The sequence below is a fragment of the Tachypleus tridentatus genome, chromosome 6 (genome assembly GCF_004210375.1).
Source record: "Tachypleus tridentatus isolate NWPU-2018 chromosome 6, ASM421037v1, whole genome shotgun sequence".
Lineage (NCBI taxonomy): Eukaryota > Metazoa > Arthropoda > Merostomata > Xiphosura > Limulidae > Tachypleus > Tachypleus tridentatus.
This window is the reverse complement of record NC_134830.1, coordinates 37180641-37203720: the sequence shown is the minus strand read 5'-3', so window position 1 is coordinate 37203720 and position 23080 is coordinate 37180641. Positions and strand designations below refer to the sequence as shown.

General features: G+C 31.8%; 1 protein-coding gene across 2 annotated transcripts; it reads left to right on the top strand.

Moving 5' to 3' along the window:
* The first annotated feature begins 316 nt into the window (after window positions 1–316).
* LOC143252258 (pinin-like) lies at window positions 317–20684 on the top strand. 2 transcript variants are annotated; one of them, XM_076504128.1, is made up of 8 exons: window positions 317–475; window positions 3169–3237; window positions 3635–3782; window positions 6753–6850; window positions 9405–9480; window positions 10136–10291; window positions 15771–15909; window positions 18278–20684. In XM_076504128.1, exons 1-8 carry the CDS (start codon window positions 351–353, stop codon window positions 18667–18669), a joined length of 1203 nt encoding a protein of 400 aa, XP_076360243.1. In that variant the 5' UTR covers window positions 317–350; the 3' UTR covers window positions 18670–20684. The 2 variants fall into 2 exon arrangements, with proteins under 2 accessions (XP_076360243.1, XP_076360244.1); XM_076504129.1 differs by lacking the exon at window positions 3169–3237 and having other exon boundaries at window positions 323–475.
* Window positions 20685–23080: the final 2396 nt, after the last annotated feature.

The following is a 23080-nucleotide window of genomic DNA, read 5'->3' as shown; positions in this document are numbered from 1 at the left end:
ATCGTATTTATATACCTATGGCTTGCAAAGCACAGATAGCCCTTGCGTAGCTATTTTTAGGAATTCTAGCTTGATATCAAGTAAACCAAACCCAGTTGTCGACATTGCACGCAACAAAGACAGTGAATTGAAAACACTAGAAGTCATTCGAGGTATTATTAATTAAAATTTTGAGACCCCAAAACACCTTTTGACAATATCTTTGAATGTTTCCACTAACAAATTAGCATAAAGTTTAAATTTAATATAATGTTGTAAATATAAGTTATATTATATTAAAATAAATTAAAACGCGCAAGCCGGTTGGTGCCCTGGTGGTGGTTTTGAAAGAAGACCAATGTGCTTCTAAAATGGCTACGGAGATTGGAGTACTTGCGGCAATTCAGTTTGCGTATGATGAAGCTAAAAAGAGATTAGAAAATGTGGAAGAAGACATTCGAAAGATAACTGGAAGAGAACCTTCTACAGAATTTCGGTATGAAGTAGAGAACGTTTTAACCAGAATCTGAAAAACATCGAACTTTAATATTATTATAGTAGTAGTTCGTTTATATATATATATATATGTATAACTACGTTACGACATATTATTATTTCTACTTTAAGTTTCGACTTTTTTGTTCTTAAACTACTGACAAATATTCGTACGTGATAAATACTACTCTCTACTGCTTTTCACGACACTGGTAAATTAATGGTAAAGTGTGGACTGATTTTATAAATTTTAGCCTGCTCAGCAGTATTACAGTAACCTAATGTTAAATATACTGAAGTTACAGATCCTTCAGTTACCTTACCATTAAATTTATCTATGCAGAATACTTTTGTGTAGCGAAATTTTAACGTGTAATCGTTTGGATGAGAGAAACATAACACAAAATTTTCATATGTTCTAAGTTTAACAAATAAGAATGAATGAAATTATAAAACCATAAATCAAGCATTCCGATAATAATACCCCACTTGTTTTCTTGGAAAGTATTATTTCTCATTTTTCTTTATCCAACATAACCAGAATTTTACATGTAAAACTTTATTTCAGTATTTTAGAGATATGATACCAATTCTGAGTTCCTTTTTTTATGAAAATTTAATCAAAAATAGAAATGTTTGAAAATTATATAGATAAGTATTACTTTGGATCTTTTCATTTTGGATATGAGATTGGTTAAATTAATGGAATATGTATAGTATTAGGGCAGAAAAAATAATAAAGTATAATTTTGATGAAAAACATTTTATATTTGTGTAGGAGTTTTTACAAGATTATGCAAATGAAATTTGATCATTTTTCAGGTGAAGAAAAGTGTTCTAAATTTTAAATTGAAGATGACTTTGCACTCAGTGCAGTCAGCATTGACTCCATATATTCATATACAAAATTTCAGCAAAAATACTTAATTAAAAATTCTGTTTTTTTTTTTTGTTTTTTTTTGTATTCACAAACAAAACTAAATTTTAATGTTCACTAGAATCATGAAAATTTTCATGGAGATATAATGGCTGGGGTATGTATTTTTCAGTTCTTTAACCCCCTCTTGGTTCGGCATGACCAGGTGGGTTGAGGCATGCGACTCGCAATCTGAGGGTTGCGGGTTTGCATCTCTGTTGCACCAAACATGCTCGCCTTTTCAGCCGTGGGGGTGTTATAATGTGACAGTCAATCCCACTATTCATTGGTAAAAGAGTAACCTAAGGGATGGCAGTGGGTGGTGATGACTAGCTGCCTTCACTCTAGTCTTAAACTGCTAAATTAAGGATGGCTAGTGCAGATAGCCCTTGAGTAGCTTTGCACAAAATTAAAACAAAAAATTCACCCCCTCATACTGTGATGGATGTATGATTTCCCTCAATGTTTTCCACTCAACCTTTTAGTAACCAACAATATGCCTGAGTGGAATGTACATCAACTGAATGCAGACTGTGCCTGGGTCCTAGATCAGGGAGAATAACCCTAATTAGCATGTGAATATGCTAATATGTAATTGTTCCTTTGAATTTTCAATGCCTTCACTGAATCAGTTTTAATGAAAGGGGATTTTCATGTTAAAGAATAAAAGTATTTTGTTTTCATTTGAATTTTCTTGCTTCATGTTAATAATTTCAAGAACCTCCTCAATGAATATCTAAAGTTTTCAATAAACATCTCTTGTTTTCTGTAACTTGGTCATCAAAAGAATGTTAAGTGAAAAGTTAAAAATATGAAATGATCCTTATCACTGATTGTGGTACTGATCAGATAATTTCAAATTATGTAGTTTCAACATTTTTTACTTGGTCACATTAATATTACATTAAGAGTATTACTGCAGGGTCACATTCATCCAGAACTAGTAACTTTTCTTGTCGGATAAATATACTGATTATTAATTTTATGCAGTCTCTGTGTTATAGATACATTCCCTTTTACCTCATATTCAAACATGGTTTTATTTTGAATATACATTATTGTCTTTTAAAGAACTTCTTGACTTGAACTTTTCTACATATAGGTGCAACATTGATTTGCTTTGAAATTTCCTTTATCGCTAAATCCAAAATACTTTGTTGCAGTAAATAATGATTAAAGTTTCTTTGTGAATGTTACTTTCTACAGTAATTAGAGAGTATTGCAGATTTTGTGTGGAATTGTAAGTGCTTCCATGAAATAATTGTATCACTGGAACCAGCTACATATACACATGGTAAAACTAGAAAGAAAACATTTATCTGTCAAGTGATCATGCTCGTGGATTTCATTTCACTGATTAATTCAACTATCTCGAGTTAAAAGTGTAATATTATCTATGCTTTGGAAAATTTAACAATGGGTGTAAGTATATTGTTATTACAAGTGGGTTTTTGAAGAGTCTCATATTTAGCCAGGATTTCATCCACAGTCACTAGACTTTCAATAATTTGACATAGATTTGGGCAAAATCCATGGGAGTCAACCTCTAAAGAAAGAAAAAAATTTTCTGAGTACTTTAGTTATCTTATTGAAAAATGAAAATTGAGGTCAGATGTATTAAAAAATCAAAATAATGATTTTTGGTAGCATATAGTACAAATCCTCAAGTTACTATAATAATTGGTATTATTTTTCTATATATCAATTTATTCTGTATAGCTTTATTAAATGTGTTCAGTTTTACACTTTTATTTAAATATTAAACTTCATTGTCTTAGGAAGCGAGATTCTCGATTTGAAGATGGGCCTCCATCTAAAAAAAGAATTATTAGCAGTGCCTTCAGAAGGTAAAATATTTTAATGTATCTTCTGTTTTATGAAATGTTATCTTAGGAAAGCCCCTAAGTTACAACTAGATTAAGAAATATTAAAGTGTTTGATTTTTGAAAAATAATCAAATCAGTGTCTATTAAACACTTTGGTAATCATTTTTAAAACATAATAAACAAAAAATTTTAATTTGATATTACAATTAAAAAAAAAAAGTTTTTCTTTCCAGTTAGGTAAATGACGTTTTTAGATAAAGAAATTTATTGATTCGTGTGGAATTAAAAAAGACCTTTTGTTCAGCTGTATGTTGCAATAAATGGGCATTAAGAAGGTCAACGAATCAAATGTCCAGAACTGTGAAACCAATATCTAATTGAATTATGAAAACAATATAATTATGTTCTTTTTTCCTAGATTGGGGAGCTACAAAGAAGATTCCAGGGACACTTCAAGAATTCAAGATCATCAGAACAGTTCCAGCACAGCACCACGGGAATTAGGATCCCAGAAACACGATCTGCAGGATGAAGGTAGTGGAGAAGAAGATGAACCTACAACAAAGGTAGTGGTTGTAATAAATGAATGCAATTAATAAACTATTAAAATAATTTATTTCTTGTTGATGAAAAAAATATTTATTCACTGAGCAGAATTGTAAGGTCAAACCTTTTGGCATTACTATTCCATGTACCTGTTCTTCAAATATCTATGATTATAGGTTGCATGTGGTAAGTAAAGGACACTTCAGTATAGTCAGCTGCTGGTTGACACCCCTGTATAACCTGAAGCTCCATTGTTCCTTAGAAGGAGAAAGCACCCCAGAACATGATGGAACCTCCTCCACTGTGTCGTGTAGAAAATGTCTCTGGTGGGATATCCTTATCGTGCCAGTAACGTTGGAAGCCACCTGGACCATCCAGGTTTTTTTCTCATCAGAGAACAAAACCTTTGTCCACTTTTCTATGTTCCATGTTTGGTGCTTCTCAGCAAAGTTTAACCTAGCGATTTCATGGTGTGGAAGGAGGTGTGACCTTTGAAGACATTTACGGGTTTTAAAGCCTTCCTCTCTTAGATGCCGTCTTATTATTTTTTAGCTGCAATCTGCATCTGTAAGGGCCTTAATCTGGTACAACGATCGGTTGGTGTCTTGCCGCACAACTCGCCGAATCCTCCTGCTCAACGCCAGTGAAATCTTCTTGGGCCGACCACATGAAATTCTCATTCCATATCCCTCAGGGTCTTTTAAGAAATTTGCAACAACAGTGTTACTATGCCCAGTCTCACCAGTGATGGCACATTGAGAGAGACCTTGCTTTTGCAGCTTGACAATTCTGCCACGTTCAAACTTTGTCAACCTTTTAGCCTTTGCCATGTTTTTACCCAATGTAACACAGGAGATGTCAGTGGGAGATGTTGACAACCTTAATGCTTGAACACAAATGACTAAATTTCATTACATGTTTTCCAATTTAACGCTTAGTTTCAGTACGATCTTAAACTTTTGACCAGCTAATATTTTGCCTAATTTCATAGTGTTCACATTGCTAAACAAGTTTTTTATTTTTGTTTTCCCTTTTCTTATTTTCATCTTTCAAAGCTCTACACAAATAAGTGGTTAAGTCTAACAATGCAAAATGCATATTTTTTTCTTTATGTTCATTGGTCTTAACATTTTAGCCAGCAGCGTATATCTGACCACTGTCCAATCTAGACCTATTCCATGGACTATCATGAAAAAGCCAGTACCCCTTAGTCTTGTGCCTACTTTTCTGGTTTGAGTTTGCTGACTCTTTAAAATAGGGATATGCAGTTACCTGTTACACTATCTCCAGTAAAATACATTTCCAGCTGAAGGACCAATGGATACTCAACTTTTTTTTCTGGTCTCATCAGTGCAAATTATTCCCCTCCTCTTATCTTTGAATGAAGCATTGGAGAGCTTTGTCTTGTACCAGTTTGTGCAGCGACAGTGTGATCTGTATCTGTTTACTGGAGTTGAGAGCAGCATATTACAAGATTTGTTTCTTCTTCCTACAGCCTGCAGTATGGTCCTCCAGTATAACTAAAGTTGGCACTTTACACATATTGTGCTCTCTTCCTGTACACATCACCTTTTCAATTTAGTTTAGGCATGAACGCACACCATTACACATTATAGCGTGAAGTTTGTGCTCTCGTCATGCAGCTGTTGTTGGAAAAGAGTCTTGATGGTAGAATTAGGGTGAGCTCAAAGTGCAGTGTGAACATGCTCTAAACAGATACAAATATTGACTCATCTCTTGTACTCAAGTGCTAGGATGGCAACATTCTTATTCCACCGACCTGTAAGATGCAGTGCCTGTGCCTCTCTTCTTTCTCGGCAAAGAGTATATTCTGGAAGATATGAGACGTGGGTTTCCCACAGGTGTGCCCCTGTGGAACTCCTGGCATGGTGTCACAGACCATGGTTTTCTTTGAGTAGTTTTGGAAGATACTGCTTGTATCAGTATTATTTACTAGCTATGGAGATTAAAGCACCCACTGATTTTCACAATATTATTTACTAGTTATGGAGACTAAAGCACCCACTGTTTGTAACAATATTATTTATTAGTTATGAATATTAAAGCACCCACTGTTTGATGCAATATTATTTACTAGTTATGAAGATTAAAGCACCCACTACTTGTAGCAGTATTATTTATTAGTTATGAAGATTAAAGCACCCGCTACTTGTCGCAGTATTATTTACTAGTTATGAAGATTAAAACACCCACTACTTGTTGCAGTATTATTTACTAGTTATGAAGATTCAAGCACACATTGTTCAACTTTTTGTTTAAAACAGAGAACTGTCAGGTATATGCAGATAATATCTAATATACGCAATCATTTACTGTTTATTTTCACTGTAATTTTTCAAATCTTGATTGAGAACATCTTGACTAATGAATTTTGAAGAAAACAGTTAAAGATACAACTCCTGAAAGGATCTTGAATGTTAATATGAAACATTGGTCATCTATCAATCTCAGATGTTGGTTTTCATGATAAGATCCTGCATATCAAGAACTCTGTAAATACAAAGATATTACTTTTTTATAAAACATTCATTTTATTTAGTTATTTAAGTGATACTGATGCAGCTTTTGATAATTTTGAATGCATAAAAAGTTTGTGGACAAGTGAGAAAATAACCATTTGTTTTAAACTGTCAGAATTACAATACATTGCTTTAAGCTACTTATATGTACAGTTATTAAAACTTTTTATGATTATAAAATATTCCATTTTCCTCTGTCTGAAATAAGTTGTATTTTTAGTCTGCAGAAGTTTCTTTGAAAAATTGCAGAAATCCCATACATAATTAATTATTCTAAGCCTGATTGAAGTCTCTCATGAAATCGTACCAGTCACCACAAAGTATTTGAAAAACATTGTGTATGTTAAAATGTTTAGCATTTTTTATGTTGTGTTAAATAATGAAGTTGATAAAACCATATGCTGTCTTGCACTTTTGGTTTTGAACTTGTGTGTCATTCACTCCTTGCAGCCTTCTCTCCAGTCTTCTGTTGTTGCAACTGTAACAAGTGTTCGCACCCGTAAGGCTACTCTTGAGGCTCAGAAAGGGGACAGGAAAAACATGGAAAGGTTTGGATTTTTTTCTTCTTTCAATACAAGTATATTAGAACATTTTTAGTATTTAAGTTATTTGAAACTCAATTATTTGCACAAACCACATACAAGTATCTCACCTGTTTATTATGATTTCGTAATATAAATTCATTTTTAACCAGTAGTGTGAAACTTATCAACAAGTTTTAGTCCTACTTGTAAAGCAAACCAAGTAGTCTGTTACACCAATTTTCATCTGTTTGTTGTTTTAGTTATAAACACCAACAAATTCATGGGATAAATAAAATAATTGAAAATTCAGAACCCTATAAATTAAAGATGACTAGTTAAGATAGTTCTTGATTAGCTTCCTGTGAAATTTAAAACAAGCATATGAGTTGAGAAAGAGGTGTCATGGTTTCAGGTGTCAAGTGCACATTTGCATATCTATTAAATTTTAAAACTTAAGTAAGAATAGTAATTTTCACTTTGCTTCAACTTGTCTTGTTCAGAAGTAGCATGTAGTTTTCTAAGCCTTATTTAGAATAATTCACAAAGAAACATTTTAAGTGCTCCAACCTTGACTTCTACACAGCTGTAATGAATGTACTTATTAGTTTAAATGCTTTCTAGCCATCTAAAACTATTGGTTTGCATTTATTTAGAAATTGCCATTCCTTTCAAGTAGACGTATTCTCATCTTGTATTCTAAGTGGATTTTCTTCACTCTATTATTTTATTTCTATAGCCCTGCATAACTTAGCTTTTTATGATGCTAGAGCAAGAGGGTTACACAGTACTTAATATATCTTAACTTTGAAAGTAAGGAGAATCAACAAAGGTGTAATTGGAGAGAAAATATTCTTCTTTATTTCTGTCAGTGTAAAGTAAGTAAAATGGTGTAAAAAGTTTGTTTTTGGAATTTTGCACAAAGCTACTCGAGGGCTATCTGTGCTAGCCTTCCCTAATTTAGTAGTGTAAGACTAGAGGGAAGGCAGCTAGTCATCACAACCCACCACCAACTCTTGGGCTACTCTTTTACCAACGAATAGTGGGATTGACCATCACATTATAATGCCCCTACGGCTGAAAGGGCAAGCATGTTTGGCACGACAGAGATGTGAACCCGCGACCTTCACATTATGAGTCGCACACCTTGACACGCTAGACCATGCCGAGCCCAGGTGTAAGAAGTAATTTATGGTTTTGTGAAGAAGTGAGTGTAAGAAGCTGACAGAGGAAGTGTACAAAGAAATCTGATACGAAATTTACAATATTTAGGAATGACCCACAAACTTAAACATTGTCGTGGATTTGTTTCACATTTTTTTCATTCATAATAATAATATTGTGTGGTATATGTAAGAGAGTTTCAGAAATATTCTATTAAAACATGGGGATTTTAGGGTTAGTAACCTTGATAAGCTAGGATTGTGGTAGCAATCTGTTTGGATGACAATATTTTTTTTTTGTAGAGTATATGTTAGTTGTTACTTAGTATAATCAAGAACAAGAACTCCATAGTTATTAATAAAGTAATAATTGTTTAAAAATATTTTCTATATTATCATAAGCATAAATATGAGTGTAAGTTATGGTTTATTGTTGGATATTTTTCAAAATTTTATGAAATAGTTAACATTACAATTAAATTACCATTTTTTACTTAAAGTATAAAATTTAATATGAAAATGTATATTCTCAGTCCCATAGGTCTACTCACCAGACCAAATATGGTTAATTAATTTTAAACATGTAAACAGTTTATGAAATTCTATAATTTTGAGTAATAGTGTGAAGCAGTAACAGATATTGATGCATCAGTAGACATGCCAAAAATTAGTCTATATATCCAGTTGATATTTATTTATATTCTTGTACAAGAACCAAAAATGCTGTTTAAACAACTACCAAGTAGAACTTTTTTATGTATCTTAATATGGCATTTTCTAAATAAAATTTTGAAAATTGAATATATGAGGTTAGGCTTTTTAATTTAAAATGGTAAAAAGAAATCCTTATCTATATAAACATAAAACATGTATCAATGCAGAACATCTTGAAGTTGGCAAAACAAGCTGTGAAAAAATGTTTCTTATTGCTTGGGTTATGTATAAAAAATTAAAATATAACCCTCTAAGTTAACACGAGAATAATTAAATGTTTTTCTGTTTCATTTTTTTAAAGTTTAATGTCTGTTATTATGGCAGTCCTGTTTATTTCGAGTAAATGTATTTCACAAAGAAAGATCACTCTTGACCAAACTGCACTTCTCATTTGTCAAAGTTTAATTCTCTTGATGGATCAGCAGTATGTTGATAAACTTACAGTACTAAAATCTAGGGTTTGATTCTTCACAGAGAGCAAAGTGCAGATAGCCTAGTATGTTAGTTTTGAGCTAAACAGTCTTCATTAAGGGTTAAAATTTAGCTATGTGTTTAAAAATTAAGCTGCATTTAATATAAGTGACTTTTTGGAATGTTTAAATAAGATTATAGATAGGTTTTTCCGTTTCTAAGAGCGTCAGGTAATGTGAGTCATGTTTTTAAGTAAAGTTGAAAACAATGTATTCATATGTTTTCTTGCACAGGAACCGTAGGATGTTTGGAATGATATTGGGAACTCTTCAGAAATTTCAACGTGAAGAATCAAGTAGGAAAGAACAGGTAAGAAAACAGTTGTAACAGCTCTTTGCTCATAATGTTTGTGTATAAATATAAAGCAAAGTTCATTCAAGGGTTAGGTAATGAGTGATTAAATAAATAATTGTTCCAACTACCATTCATTACCTGCAGCCAGTTGTGGGTATGGTATTAATGCCTAAAAATGTTTTTAAGATTTTAAAAGTAACATAATGAACATTTTTGTTATTAAGAACCACATTTAATTCCTACCACTGTCAGACACCTAACTTGCATCCTTATTGTACACCTAACAAATCAAAGTGTGTGTGTGTATATATGTAAATATGTATGTTTAGTAAAATAATTCAGTAAAGGAATATATAGAAATGTAGTTAATTTTCTGTATTTAATTTGAAATGAAATTGTCAGTTTATGTAAAATTAAAAGTTGGTGTGAACTTGAAATATAATAAAACTAAATGATTTGTATGAATAGCTGCTCGTAATGCAGTTCGTAACTGGTGATATATCTTCTAACTATTTGTTTAGCTTTTTTCAAGGGAAAAAGTTTCTTGTTTTGTTCATTTGTTGTTGTTTTTTTTAAGCCATGTACTGAATAACAGAAAGTTAGATGATATTGTATGAATAACCTTTGCAGATGTTTGCAAATTGGTATGCATGTTTCTTTGTAATTCCAGACACAAAAACGAGAAGAGATAGAAAAAAAGTTAGAGGAAGCAGCTGTACAAGAAAAGGAAGAAGCCCTAAAAAGGAAACAACAATTATTCCGTGAAAGGAGAAAAAAACAAGCTGAAATTAGATGTCTTGACCAGAAGATGGAGCTAGCAAGGATAGTAAGTGTATTCACTATACTTTTGTCACCCTAAAATAAAACATTTTAATAAATATCACAGACCTGTTTGCTTTTATAAATTTTTGTATTTTTATATTTTCTTTTGACTATGAACAGATAAATAGTAAATAACATGAATGTCATAAACCAGATTGTATGCATCAAGTATTTGCTATAAAACAGCCTGTCAGTTTACACTTGGTTATATCAACTGTTATTCATACAACGATTAATCCAGGTTATATGTTTTGAGAGAAATTTTAGGGCTAGTTAGTATGGACAACCTTCTGCCTTTTGAAAGACCATCAAGACCATAGATATAGTATTGTGATGTTATTAGTTATTTTGTATGTTTATGTTCTAATCAGTTTTTATTTGAGAACTAAAATGAAAACAGTTCTTAAAAAACTGGTTCATAATTGTACTTTTAATCATCATACCCATGTGATAACTGGAAACCTTGACAAAAAATAAAATTGAGAGTAATTGTTGTTTTAACTCTCACTTAAATGTTAATATGTGTGAAAACACAGACTCAACACCTGGGGAGATGATTAACTGATGCATTGTATGTCATTGTACTGTTCTGCTATAGTACAATTTACAATTCCAAGATATAATATCTTGATTCAATAGGAAAGAAATATATGTATACAGAAATGCTATTTTTAACTTCAATAAAATATACACAGGAGAGCAGAACCTAAACATAGATGCATTTGTGTTGTTTCCCTTGACTTCTCATGCTATTCTGAGTATGCTAGTAAACTTTCTTTCAGACAAGATTCATAATGGTAACCGACCATACAGATGAAACTGCTACAAAATTGATTATGAAAATTGAACTGGTAAATGTTCCAAATTAAAACATTCATGTGTGTTACACTGGTAGTAAAAGTAACATTGGTAATCATATTCATAGGAAACACCCTGAAACAAATATGAAAGATAAAACTGAAATCTAAGAATAGAAGAAAGTTACAACAACAGATCACTATGTAAGAGTTGACTGGAAAATGGAAAACCCTGTTTAATAGATGCATCTTACGTATGAATCTTATACTGGAGTAAATATTGGTCAAATGTTTACTGGTGATAGTTTGTATGGATGTGTAGCTGTAATAAGTGACAATGTAAGTTATGAGTGAAGCTATGGAAGAATCTGGACTTGGTCCACATGCAGGCTGTTTTGCCCATATGTTGAACTTAACTAACAGAGAGGACTTGAAGAAAACTAGATGTTTATATTATTAGGCAATATATGTAAAATTGTTGCATATCCTCACAAGAATATAGTTGTTAATGTATTCAGTGAAAAAAAAAAAACAGCTAGTTGAAGATAAGTAGTAAAGGTGAAAGTTGTTGATCTTTCAACTTTAAGCAGATTTGTCATGAAGAAAGAACCAAAAGGGGAACCTCAAGTTTGAGACTGCTCTTCTTGACCTAGCAGTATATCATGCTAATGATAATGTTACAACTTTCTCAACAACTGCAAATCATACGACTAAGAATTTAAATGTAATGGGAGATGTGTTTGTCACACAATTGAAAAGCCAAAATTCCTTATAAGGTTTGCTCTTTTGAAGCAGAACCAAGTTTTAATTTAACCTTTAACCCCCTGGGATAACAATGCCAGCAATGGCTACTAAGTATTATCTTGGTGCTCCTGGGATAAGTGTACCTAGCAAACATCTATTCTGTTCAGTTGGGAACATTGTTACAGCCCAGAGGTCACTTTTAACACTGATCTTTTGTTGCATATTGTTTACAGTGTTGAATGTTCAGATTTTTTCTTAGAATTTTTATATATAAAAAGGTTTTAAAAACTATGCTGTTGAAGAAGTATATATAACCATTGTTTTTTTGTTTCAGAAATTATTAGGCTTGTTTATGAATAGTATTGTGTGAGGAAGTTAACTATGTTTTGACTAAAAATTACCAATTTTAGTAATGTGTGATCATTTATAATTTAAGTGGCATGTTTTAAATAGCTTAAATAAAGCTGTTATTTCTAGTGTTTTATTTGGCCTATACTGTATTTTAGTCATTGTCTCTTGAATTAGTTTTGTTGAGTAAGTTCAGCAAAAATTATGTTCTGTTTTCCAGACAGAAAAGTTTTAATATTTGATTTTTAAGTCAAGTTTCTATTTATTGTTGCCATGTATAAAGAATTTTTAAGTTTGTTGTAGATTGATTCAAGCTCTGTTACTCTTATTTTTGATATAAATGTTTAAAAATCCAAATTTTGGCAAATTTAATGAATGGTTGATCCTTTAAGAACTTCTTTGTTGCTGAATCCAAGTTGAAAAAAGAATTTTCATTTTAATGATAATGCATGTGTTTAAAAAATCTTAAATTATTCTATACTAATTTATAAAATGCACATGCCAAATGTGTTTTTTAACCTCTTGCTTAGAAACTACTAGGACTTTCTGTTTTGAGAATAAACATATACTATCTGTCTTTAATAAAAATGGTGTGAAAATGTGTGTTTACATGTGTAATTTAACTACAAAAACACAACCCCTTTTATAGTAAAATTTCACCTTTAACCTTATCTTTACACAGGTAATGAGTTAGACTGCATCATGTTTGTTAACTTGCATTAAAAATTTAGTGAACTACTATTTCTTGAATTTATGTCAATATGTATCAAACTGTACATTATAATTAAAAGTAAATATTAAAAAAATGTTCAAAATTTGATTTTTGTGCATCATATGGTATGTTGAATGCAGCATTGGTTCAAATTAGAAGTATGTGATTGATGTCAAAATACAAAGTCTATAGTTTTGTACAAATTGGGAACTCAAATTACCACTACTGACAAGCTAAAATATAAAATAAGAACCTCCTATTTGTTCTGTTTGCTGAGATGTCACTCACTGAATCAAACACTGTGGCCCCCTCACCTCTTTCTATTTTTAGAAACAGTCCCTCACACACACACACACACACACACACACACACACACACACACACACACATAATTCTGTATGTGACATGTAACCAATCCAAAGCTCAGAATATCCTGAGTTGTGTTCTCAGCCATTTTAAAGTGTTAGGATGCCATCTCATTGTTCAAAATAACATTCAAAAGGAAGAGGAAGTAGGTTGTTTTTAGTCTGCTTAAAATTTCATTTTTTTTTAGATCGAAACACAGCCTGGTTATTAAGCTTGATAAATTGCAGTAGAATTCTGTGGTATCAATATAATAATTTGTGATATATATAAAACCTTTAAAAAAAATTTGTAACATATCCTCCACTTGTGGGATTTTAAAAGGCTTAGCAACCTACACAAAGCAACAACTGAGTACAAAGTTTATTACTAGAAGAGGTAATTGTTTGCTTTACTTCTTTATTTACTGTTCTTTGTTTTAAGAAAAACATCTTTAATAACTTATTTATTAATGGTTATGATGCATATACATGTGTAATGTATTATAACTGAAACATGATTGTATTTTACAAAACTATAAGGCTACTAAGTGAAACATAACCAAGACAGGTCACTTTGTAAAGATCAGTTTTATATTCTTGGATAGGTTAATATGAGTGTGTGTGCACTCATTCATTGTGGTTTCTGTATTGTTAGCTAGGCAGGGGTTGAATATTATTATAGTAAAATAATAAATGTATGAGATTTAAGCCATTTAGACTAAACATTTGTGTTTTCAGATTGTAGTTTGTAATCATTCTAGAACAAAGAGCATAATTTATATTTCCTAACTTTTTAGGTAATTACAAGGTCAGTCAAGTTTACACACCCCATTCAGTTAGAATAGAGAAAGTAACGTAAAGTTTTACTGAACACAAATGTCTGAAATGTATTTAGGAGGTTTTAGTGATTACACAAATAATATTTGAGATTTTTGGGATGAATATTTTTTTAACTCTTGACATGGAAATCACTTTGCATTTGGACTAGAAACAAAAAGTGACTTGATATTTCCATAAACAAATCTTTTTAGTAAAAATACTTCATATAAAATTCTGTTTTTCTGCACCAAATACTTCCATTCTTTAATAAAAGTCTACCAACTTTTGTGAAGAGGAACATTGTGTATCTAAAATTATAGTGCAAATACTTAACATGTGTAAATGTGTAGACAAACTTACATATTATACTGAGCCCATTGCGAAAGGGTTAATATGCATTAACTATGAACACTTGCATACTTATCATGTTTACCTTTTTATTTTAAAATTGTTCTTTATACATCATGATTTAAAACATATCTTTTAAAATCTTTCCTAAAAAGGACCCCATTTGTATTTTGAAATTTTACATGTATAAATGTGACAAGTGTAATATATAACACATTGAAAAACCACTAAAAAAACTGATAACACTTATCTTAGCATTGATTGAAATGCTTTCAAGTCATGATTTTATAAGTATTCATATTAGGACTCACAAACTCCTTAAACTGTTTACCATTAAATGTGGTCGCTTACTTTAAGTTACACTAAGACATGAACAGTATGAACTTGTATTAAGGGTGAAATCCTAATTGTAAACTAAATTCCCAAATCCTCTTAATAGTAAGTTCTATTAAACCAACTACCAGATTGTGTGGTTCAAGTTTCATTATACACTTGTTATGAATAGTTCCTGTAGTCTTGTACAGAATTTTCATTTGTTAGCTAATATGGTAGTGTAAGATAAACTTATTAAATGCTTACTATAGGTATATTTTTTTAAGAAGACAAAACATGTAAGACAGTATGTGCAAATTTATTTTTAACATTGTTCAGTTGAAAAGGGTATTTGCTTTAAAATCTTTTTTTTTCAATTTCTTTTGTACCATTACATGCCATGTTGCATGTTTTTTGTGGCTGTGTTGTATGTAGTTTATTTTTATTCAGTTGGTTGAAAAGTATGTACAGCTGAATATGGTGCTGCAAAAACTCAACAGGTCAGTTGTACTAATAAAAGATGGTTTGAAAATTACACAGTTTTTTTATTTGTCAGTTTTAATAAAGTGATGTATTAGGTTTTTGACTATCTATATTTTGTGTAATTTATATAATTCTGAGACCCAGTATAGCCAGCTGGTTAAAGGTGCTTGACTCATAATCTGAGGGTCACATGTTCAAGTCCCAGTCACACCAAACATGCTTGCCCTTTTAACTTTGGGGGCATTATAATGTGTTGGTCAATCCTTCTGTTCATTGGTAAAAGAATGGCTCAAGAGTTGACAGTGGGTGTGATGACAAGCTGTCTTCCCTTGCCGAATTAGGGATGGTTAATGCAGATAGCCCTCATGCAGCTTTGCATGATATTCAAAAGCAAGCATCTAATTCTGAGTAGTTGATAGTATTTTTTTTATTTTCCAAAACCTTGTTACTTTTTTTCAAGACTGTTGCACTTCATTGTGCCAAATAAAAACTATGTGAATGTTGTAGAAAGATTCTTTTGATATTTGTTTTTCATAATTTATATGTTTTACCAATTTAAGATGATTTTCTTTTTAGCATGATGAATGGGAAAGTAGACAGAGGCTACTAATGAAGTTTATACAAACTAAGACCAAACCACACATCATGTACCTGCCAGCCAAACCCTCACCTGAATCTGAGAAACGGCTCAAAGAAAGTCAGCAGAAGAGACAAGGTGAGTTTGACATAATGTTAAGTCGAAAGTAACATGTTCATTAATTTATATATATTTATATACTGAAAGATAAATGGTGGTTCTCTTAATGCATGGATCATTCCATGGATGATAAGGGGTTAACTCTTTCACTATAATGCAAGTTTTAGTATACTCCTTCAAACTTTAAGTTTTAGGTAAGTATGAAATAATGGAACATATGTCTTGTTTTGTGGCACTTACAGAGTTGTTTATCTATTGGGTTGAGGAATAATTCGTGAGCATTTTTTCAAGTTAAACAAATATATTCATAAATGAAACGCTTTAGCAAAATATTTCATGTCATTTGGTAGATAATTTTTTGCTCTAATAGATGGTGTGTTTGATTTTCATGTCTTTAATTTTTGCTTTCATTTTCAGCTCATTAAATGGACTGTCAAGTGGACAAAATCGAGCATTTTCGACACCATCTGCTTTTCGCATTTAATTTCTTGCAATTTCATTCAAAACAATGCATACTATATACCTAGGTATTACATGAAATAAAGTATCATAATAAATGTTTTCGGTGTAATGTGTTCATGCATTGAAGTATTGTATAGTCTTGCATGTAATGCTTGAATGAAATTATTTAAAAATGCTCACGAATTATTCCTCAACCTAATAGAAATGTGGAAGTGTGAGTGTTGATGCTTTTGAATTAATACCCAGCATGGCTTGGTGGTTAGGGCGCGACTTGTAATCTGAGGGTCATGGGTTCAAATCCCCGTCACTCCAAACATGTCAATTCTTTCAGCCAGTGTGAGTGTTATAAAGTTACAGTTGATCCCACTATTCTTTGTTGAAAGAGAGTTGACAGTGGGTGATGATGACTGAATGCTTTCCCTCTAGTTTCACACTGCTGAATTAGGGACAGCTAGTGCAGATAGCCCTAGTGTAGCTGTGTGAAATTCAAAATAAAATAAAAAGCTTTTTCATCATGCATAAAGCTTTGAATGTGTGTATCTTATATGTATTTAACTGTAGACTTTATAAAATATTAAGAAATTTCTATTTGTTTTGCAAAATGTAATGTATTATTCTATTTAAAGTTTTTTAGAATGAGATGAGGATTAAAGATACAAGTCTCAAGGTACAAAAACTTAAGCTGTAATTTAGAAATCACTTAAAATTTGTCTTAATACTTTATAGGTTATAAAACTTTTTTGCTAGTTGAGCACTTGTCATGTAAAATAAACGTGAATGTTTTCGAAGTATCACAGTTAATTAGCTGTTCTCATGCCCTTCAAAAAATATTCTAATGTGCTGGTGTTGTGGTGATACATGTGGGGAAGGTAGGGTTGAAGTAAGTGTTCAGCACAATAGTTTAGTGTGATAGGTGATAGTTAACACACTGAGAAATGTGTACACACCTGCCCATATTGTCCTGAATTAAAGAAAGTTATTTTTTTCTCATCTTGGTTGAGTTTTAATGTGTACTTAATACTGTCAGTAAATCTTTAAGACAGTTACTGGTAAAGTTGTAAACTTTGTGTATCAATATCTACGTTAAAAAAATTGTTTTCAATACAGTTACATGTTTAATATTACCTTGAATATAGTCTTAACTTTAAAAATTATTGATGACCTTCTAACTGCTGGTATAAATAGCAAATTTGTTTATTGTTGATAGATCTAATTTTTGCTCTGTTTTTAAAGTGGAAAGTAAACAAGTAAATGTGTCATAAAGTAAATTTAATACATAGAGCAGAACTTGTTGAAAAATTACTTGGAAATATGTAAATGAGTTTTTTGGGTTTTTTTCTCAGTCACTTTGTGAATTTTTGCAATCATGTTTTGGCAAGATTTGGATGCAAACTGAAGAACTGGGTAGAGTTTGTAGGAATAATTCAAAATGAGATTGTGAAATTAAGATCCCAGATTTTGATGATTATATTTTATACGATAAAGAAGTGGGTTTTTGATCTGACATGCAAGTTTGTTTTTGTTTTGTTTTTTTTATTGTGGCCAAATATATAAAACTTACTTTGTAATTAACAGAACACATATAGGATTAGGTTGTATTCATAATTGGATAGTTTTATTTAATTACAGTAACTTTCTTGTCTTGCAAGGCTAACCAAATCAGCTAAGCCTATGATTAACATTCTAAGAATGTTTTCACTCACTGAGTAGTGAGTGTTATATCTCACCAGTGGTATCAGTATGAGTTTGTCTGGACAGTAGGCCTATTGTTTATGTAGTTTTTCATTAAATTGCAGATATTTTTAACAGGATTATTTAATTTCCAGCAATGTTCACGAGAATCAACATTCAGGTAATATTGTTTATTGTAGCAGTAGTAACCATAAACAGTTGTCTAACTTATTGTTGTGTAATACACGAACAGCAATAATTGTGGCTCAGTCAGCCAAGATCCGGGAGGAGTTGCAGGAGATAGACGAACTGTACCAAAGAGACGAAGAGCCTGAAGAGGAACCTGAACAGCCAGAGGCAGGCATAGACAAGGAGAATAAAGGGCCAGGAGGTGTTGAGGGTCAGATGGTGGAGGAACAAGTGGAGATGAAAGCTGATAAGTTGAATCACACAGAAGAGGAAACACCTCAGGTAACAGAAGGTAAGGAAGTAAGGGATGGAGATGTCAGTGTTGGTATTGCAGTACTAGAAAATGTTGTTGTCCCATCTGAACCCGAAGGTGAAAAGGAGCAAGATATTAAAAATAGTCAACCAATAGAGTCTTTAGGCGATCAAGAATTTGAACCGATCTATGATGATGATTGAAATTTCGATTATTTTTTTTTATTTGTAACAAACAAAAAGAGGAAAATTTTAAATTTTATTTGTGTATGTAAGGAATTGAAAAGACGCAATTGTTGTTTTGGGTAAAGATTGAGTTGTACAGAAACAAGTTAGACTGTTTCAAATGGTGTATTTTCATACATCATTTGAAACTTATTTCTGTATGATATCCAACGTTTTGTCCAAACATTTTGTGTCATTCATTAGAAAGCCTTTCATGTACACTGTCAGGAAAGAGGGACAGGGGTCAGTAAAGAACATTGGTTTTGAAGGGTTTTTTTTTCAAAAAACAATGACACATAAGCAACACAAGGATTCACTATTTTCAAACTTTTTAACAAGTTTATAGTCTGTTCTTCAAAATGTCTTCAGGTGAGTTATCCTGGACACATTTCATGAAGTGATTGAAAACTTGCTAATTAAGTTTGGAATGTATAAAGAATCTATTTAATATGTATGGTATTACACTTGTACTTTAGGAATGATGGGAACTGAGCAGTATACTTGTATGTCAGGAATGATGGGAATTGGGTGGTATGCTTGTATGTTTGGAATGATGGGAATTGGGTGGTATGCTTGTATGTTTGGAATGATGGGAATTGGGTGGTATGCTTGTATGTTTGGAATGATGGGAATTGGGTGGTATGCTTGTGTGTTTGGAATGATGGGAATTGGGTGGTATGCTTGTGTGTCTGGAATGATGGGAATTGGGTGGTATGCTTGTGTGTCTGAGATGATGGAATGATGGGAATTGGGTGGTATGCTTGTGTGTCTGAGATGATGGGAATTGGGTGGTATGCTTGTGTGTCTGAGATGATGGGAATTGGGTGGTATGCTTGTGTGTCTGGGATGATGGGAATTGGGTGGTATGCTTGTGTGTCTGGGATGATGGGAATTGGGTGGTATGCTTGTGTCTGGAATGATGGGAATTGGGTGGTATACTTGCATTTTAAAATTTTGAAAATCGATCTCATTGTCATGTTTGACATATCAAACAGACTATGACAAAGCACTCAAAATATCTGTTTACTATACTTGAAATGTTATTTAGGTTTCTTGCTTTCTGAAATCTTCAGCCTAATGAAATGACATTCAATGCTTTAAATTTGTGACATACCACTTTGATTTCCAATTTGACTTTTTTGTTTTGACTTGTTTCAGTGTGAACTTTCTGTGTGTGTGTGCATATCATTACATCAAAGTCATTCTAATTCCTGAAATCTGTAAATTTAAACTATTCATAGAATATAGAAAATGTAATTTTACTTGTTGAGTTATTAATAACTTCAGTTAAGCAACTAAATTTTATCAAAAATTATTTGTATTTGTTTTCTGAATGTGACGTTTGTGACCAATGTTGTTTGATGCATATAATATTTCATTTGAAATTGTTTTTCTCATTTTTGAAACAACAAAATATTTATGTAAATTATCTCAGTTATTCCTGTTTATTCAGATTCTTGTTTCATGTGTTTGATTTTAAAAAAAGCATTAAAATATTCCTTATTTTTAAAATACTATGTGTGTATCATATGTTGTTTTTTAATTACATTTCTTTCAGTCAGTTTCTATAAAACAATTCTTATCCACAGACATTGGGTTTAGAGATCAAGATGGTTTTCTATGTAGTTATTAAATTCATGTATTTCAGAATTACAAAGTTGAATAGCAGTGAGCATAAATATATTTTAAATATAGTAAATAGTGATTTATCCAGCACTGACTTAACACTGAAAATGAAAATTTATAATACATCCTGAAAATGAAATTTGATACTTACTATGAAGTTATTTCAAACATCACCAGTTGTATATTCATACAGTCTGATGAAGGTTAATAATTATTATATTTGATTGTTCTTTTGCAAGAATGATATTGGCTCTGCTGACCCAGCTGTATTATTAACATCTGTTAATTTACAGGCTCTTTCCAGTGTAAAATATCTGTAGTCCTTGTTTGTGTTTTTTTCAATAAAGAAATTCCAATTTGTGAATGAATAATTGTTGAGCTGTTATGTTCATTCTAGTGGTAAATATCAAAATAAATGGTGTGATGTTGACTTTTTGTATTTGAAATTAAACTTTAGGACTAAGTTAACTTGTATTCTTCTTCTTTCTGTTTGATATCATATTTTAACACCAAATTCTGAAGTTAACTAGGCTAATGTTTGTATTAACACGTGTGGTACTAAAGTTTTTTCAATGAATTCTGAAATGTCCAAAACCAGCATAACAACTGAAACTGATAGTTACAAAATGCAAACTAGTTGTCAAAGCCGAACTATGTTGATGAATATTAGCACCATTTTTGGTGTAAACTTTGCTAAAAACTTTAATATTTCTGTGTAACCACTATAATAGCATTAATAGGAAAAGTACATAAGATGACCTTCAAGAAATCTTTTAGCAAAAGAAACATAGATGAGATTGAAATTCAATTTGTAATTAAATTGATGTTGGACATTGCAGGTAAAGTATCAGTTTTCTTGGTTATTTACACAGTAGCTGTTTCAATTTTCATTCATGAATCATTTGATTGATCATATCTACCAAGGTTATTTCATCACATGATGTTCCAACACAGTAGTTTCCAAGGGCATTACTTGTGACTGTTTAGCTTTGTACCCAAGCATCTGTATTACTTCATCACAATCATTTAGGATGTATTCTGTGAATAGATTATTTGAATTCCTAATAAGAAACTTCTGTGAGATTTACTTCTTGGAAACACTGTCAAGGCTATGTTCCCTCTTCTGCCACTGTCCTCATTTTCAGCAACCAATTTCTTCATGTTTCTACCATGACTTGATGAGTCTTCCTGATGTTCCAGATTCACACAATTTGTTCTGTGATTTACAATGAGCAAATTTTGATGTACAAAAAAGAGAAGCATTGAGGTTGAAATGCTGAGATATTGGACGAGAATTTTTCTAAACAGTGAGTCATAATCTTCTTGGATAAATAAACTTTTCATTTGGTGAACTTGTTCAACTCATATACCATTGACAAAATAGTCTCACACACATTTGATAGTCTGGATCTATTCATCTCTGCAAGATGTACAGCTGAATTCAGAAGTCTTCCACTTAATTATTGTGTATTAAAAGCTAAGATGCCAGAGTAACATTATTATCAACTTTATTCAAGTACAAATTCATTCATGTGCCCTTTCAAAATGATCATTCTTTGAGGACCTTGCCGTATTATGATTTAATGTAGAAAAATAATTCTTATTCCAATTGTATATAAGAAACAAAGCAAGATCTCTTTGTTCATATAAAGTTTTGTTTTTTATAACACAAACCTTTTCATGTGAGTTAGTTGACATATGAGATGCATCATGAAGTATTCCATTAGAGAGAGAGAGAAAAGTGCACACATCTTGTTTGTTACGTATTAAAACATTGTCAAAATTCATGTTGTATACTGATTACCCAGCTTTTTAGTTTTTTATTATTACTCTATGCCATCTTTTCTCTCCCCCCCCCCTGCATAAATTTATGTTGTAATTTCTCTTAAATATGTATCTTGAAGTCACTTTCAAACATAGTAATAGAAGCGTGTATTTAACTCTTCTGGGTTCATCTGATATCACCTTTTTTTTTATCGATTAACAGTCCATAATCTATGGTATCACAGTGGCATAACTGTACGTCTACAGATGTGTAATGTTAGAAATCAGGTTTCAATACCCATAGTAAGCTCAAAACAGATAGTCAGTAAACTATAACTTTACAAAAAAGAAACCTTAATTGGTGTCCCATGAAGACCTTTAGTTTTTTCTCAGTATCTACAAGAACAGATGTGATTTATTCATCAGTGTCAGATATCTCAGTAACAATTAGATGGAATAAAAGACTTGCAATCATCTAGTTTATGTTTCTGTGACTATTAATTCTTGTTTAATTTACAAAGACCATCCTTATTGTTTCAAATAGTCATGGTTTTGCAGATTATACCAATTTGCTTAGCTCTTTATTGGCTGTAGAATCGCTTTACATTAGTTCTCATCAATATTCAAAACTGACTGGCCCATTTCTCTTTATCATCCACTTCTATCCGTTTTATCTGGACACCAGGCCACATTGGTATTTGTGGGAATGACCTCACTGACATTGCAGCTATGTCTGTCTGCTCTGGTGCTATCACTTCTGTGCTTGTTCCATACATGAACTATGGTCCTATATTCAAGGCTTGGCTCTGCTACAGTTGGCTGTTGACTTGGAGTGAGCAATGTGATAACAGGCTCTTCCAAATCAAACCTTCTGTTTTTCTTTGGCTGTTTTGTTCCAGAAGGATTGGAAGGAGAAAATTGTCCTTTCTAGGCTATGCATTGGTTACAGTTTTGTAACTCATCATTTTCTTTCATCTGGGACTGATGCACCAACTTGTGG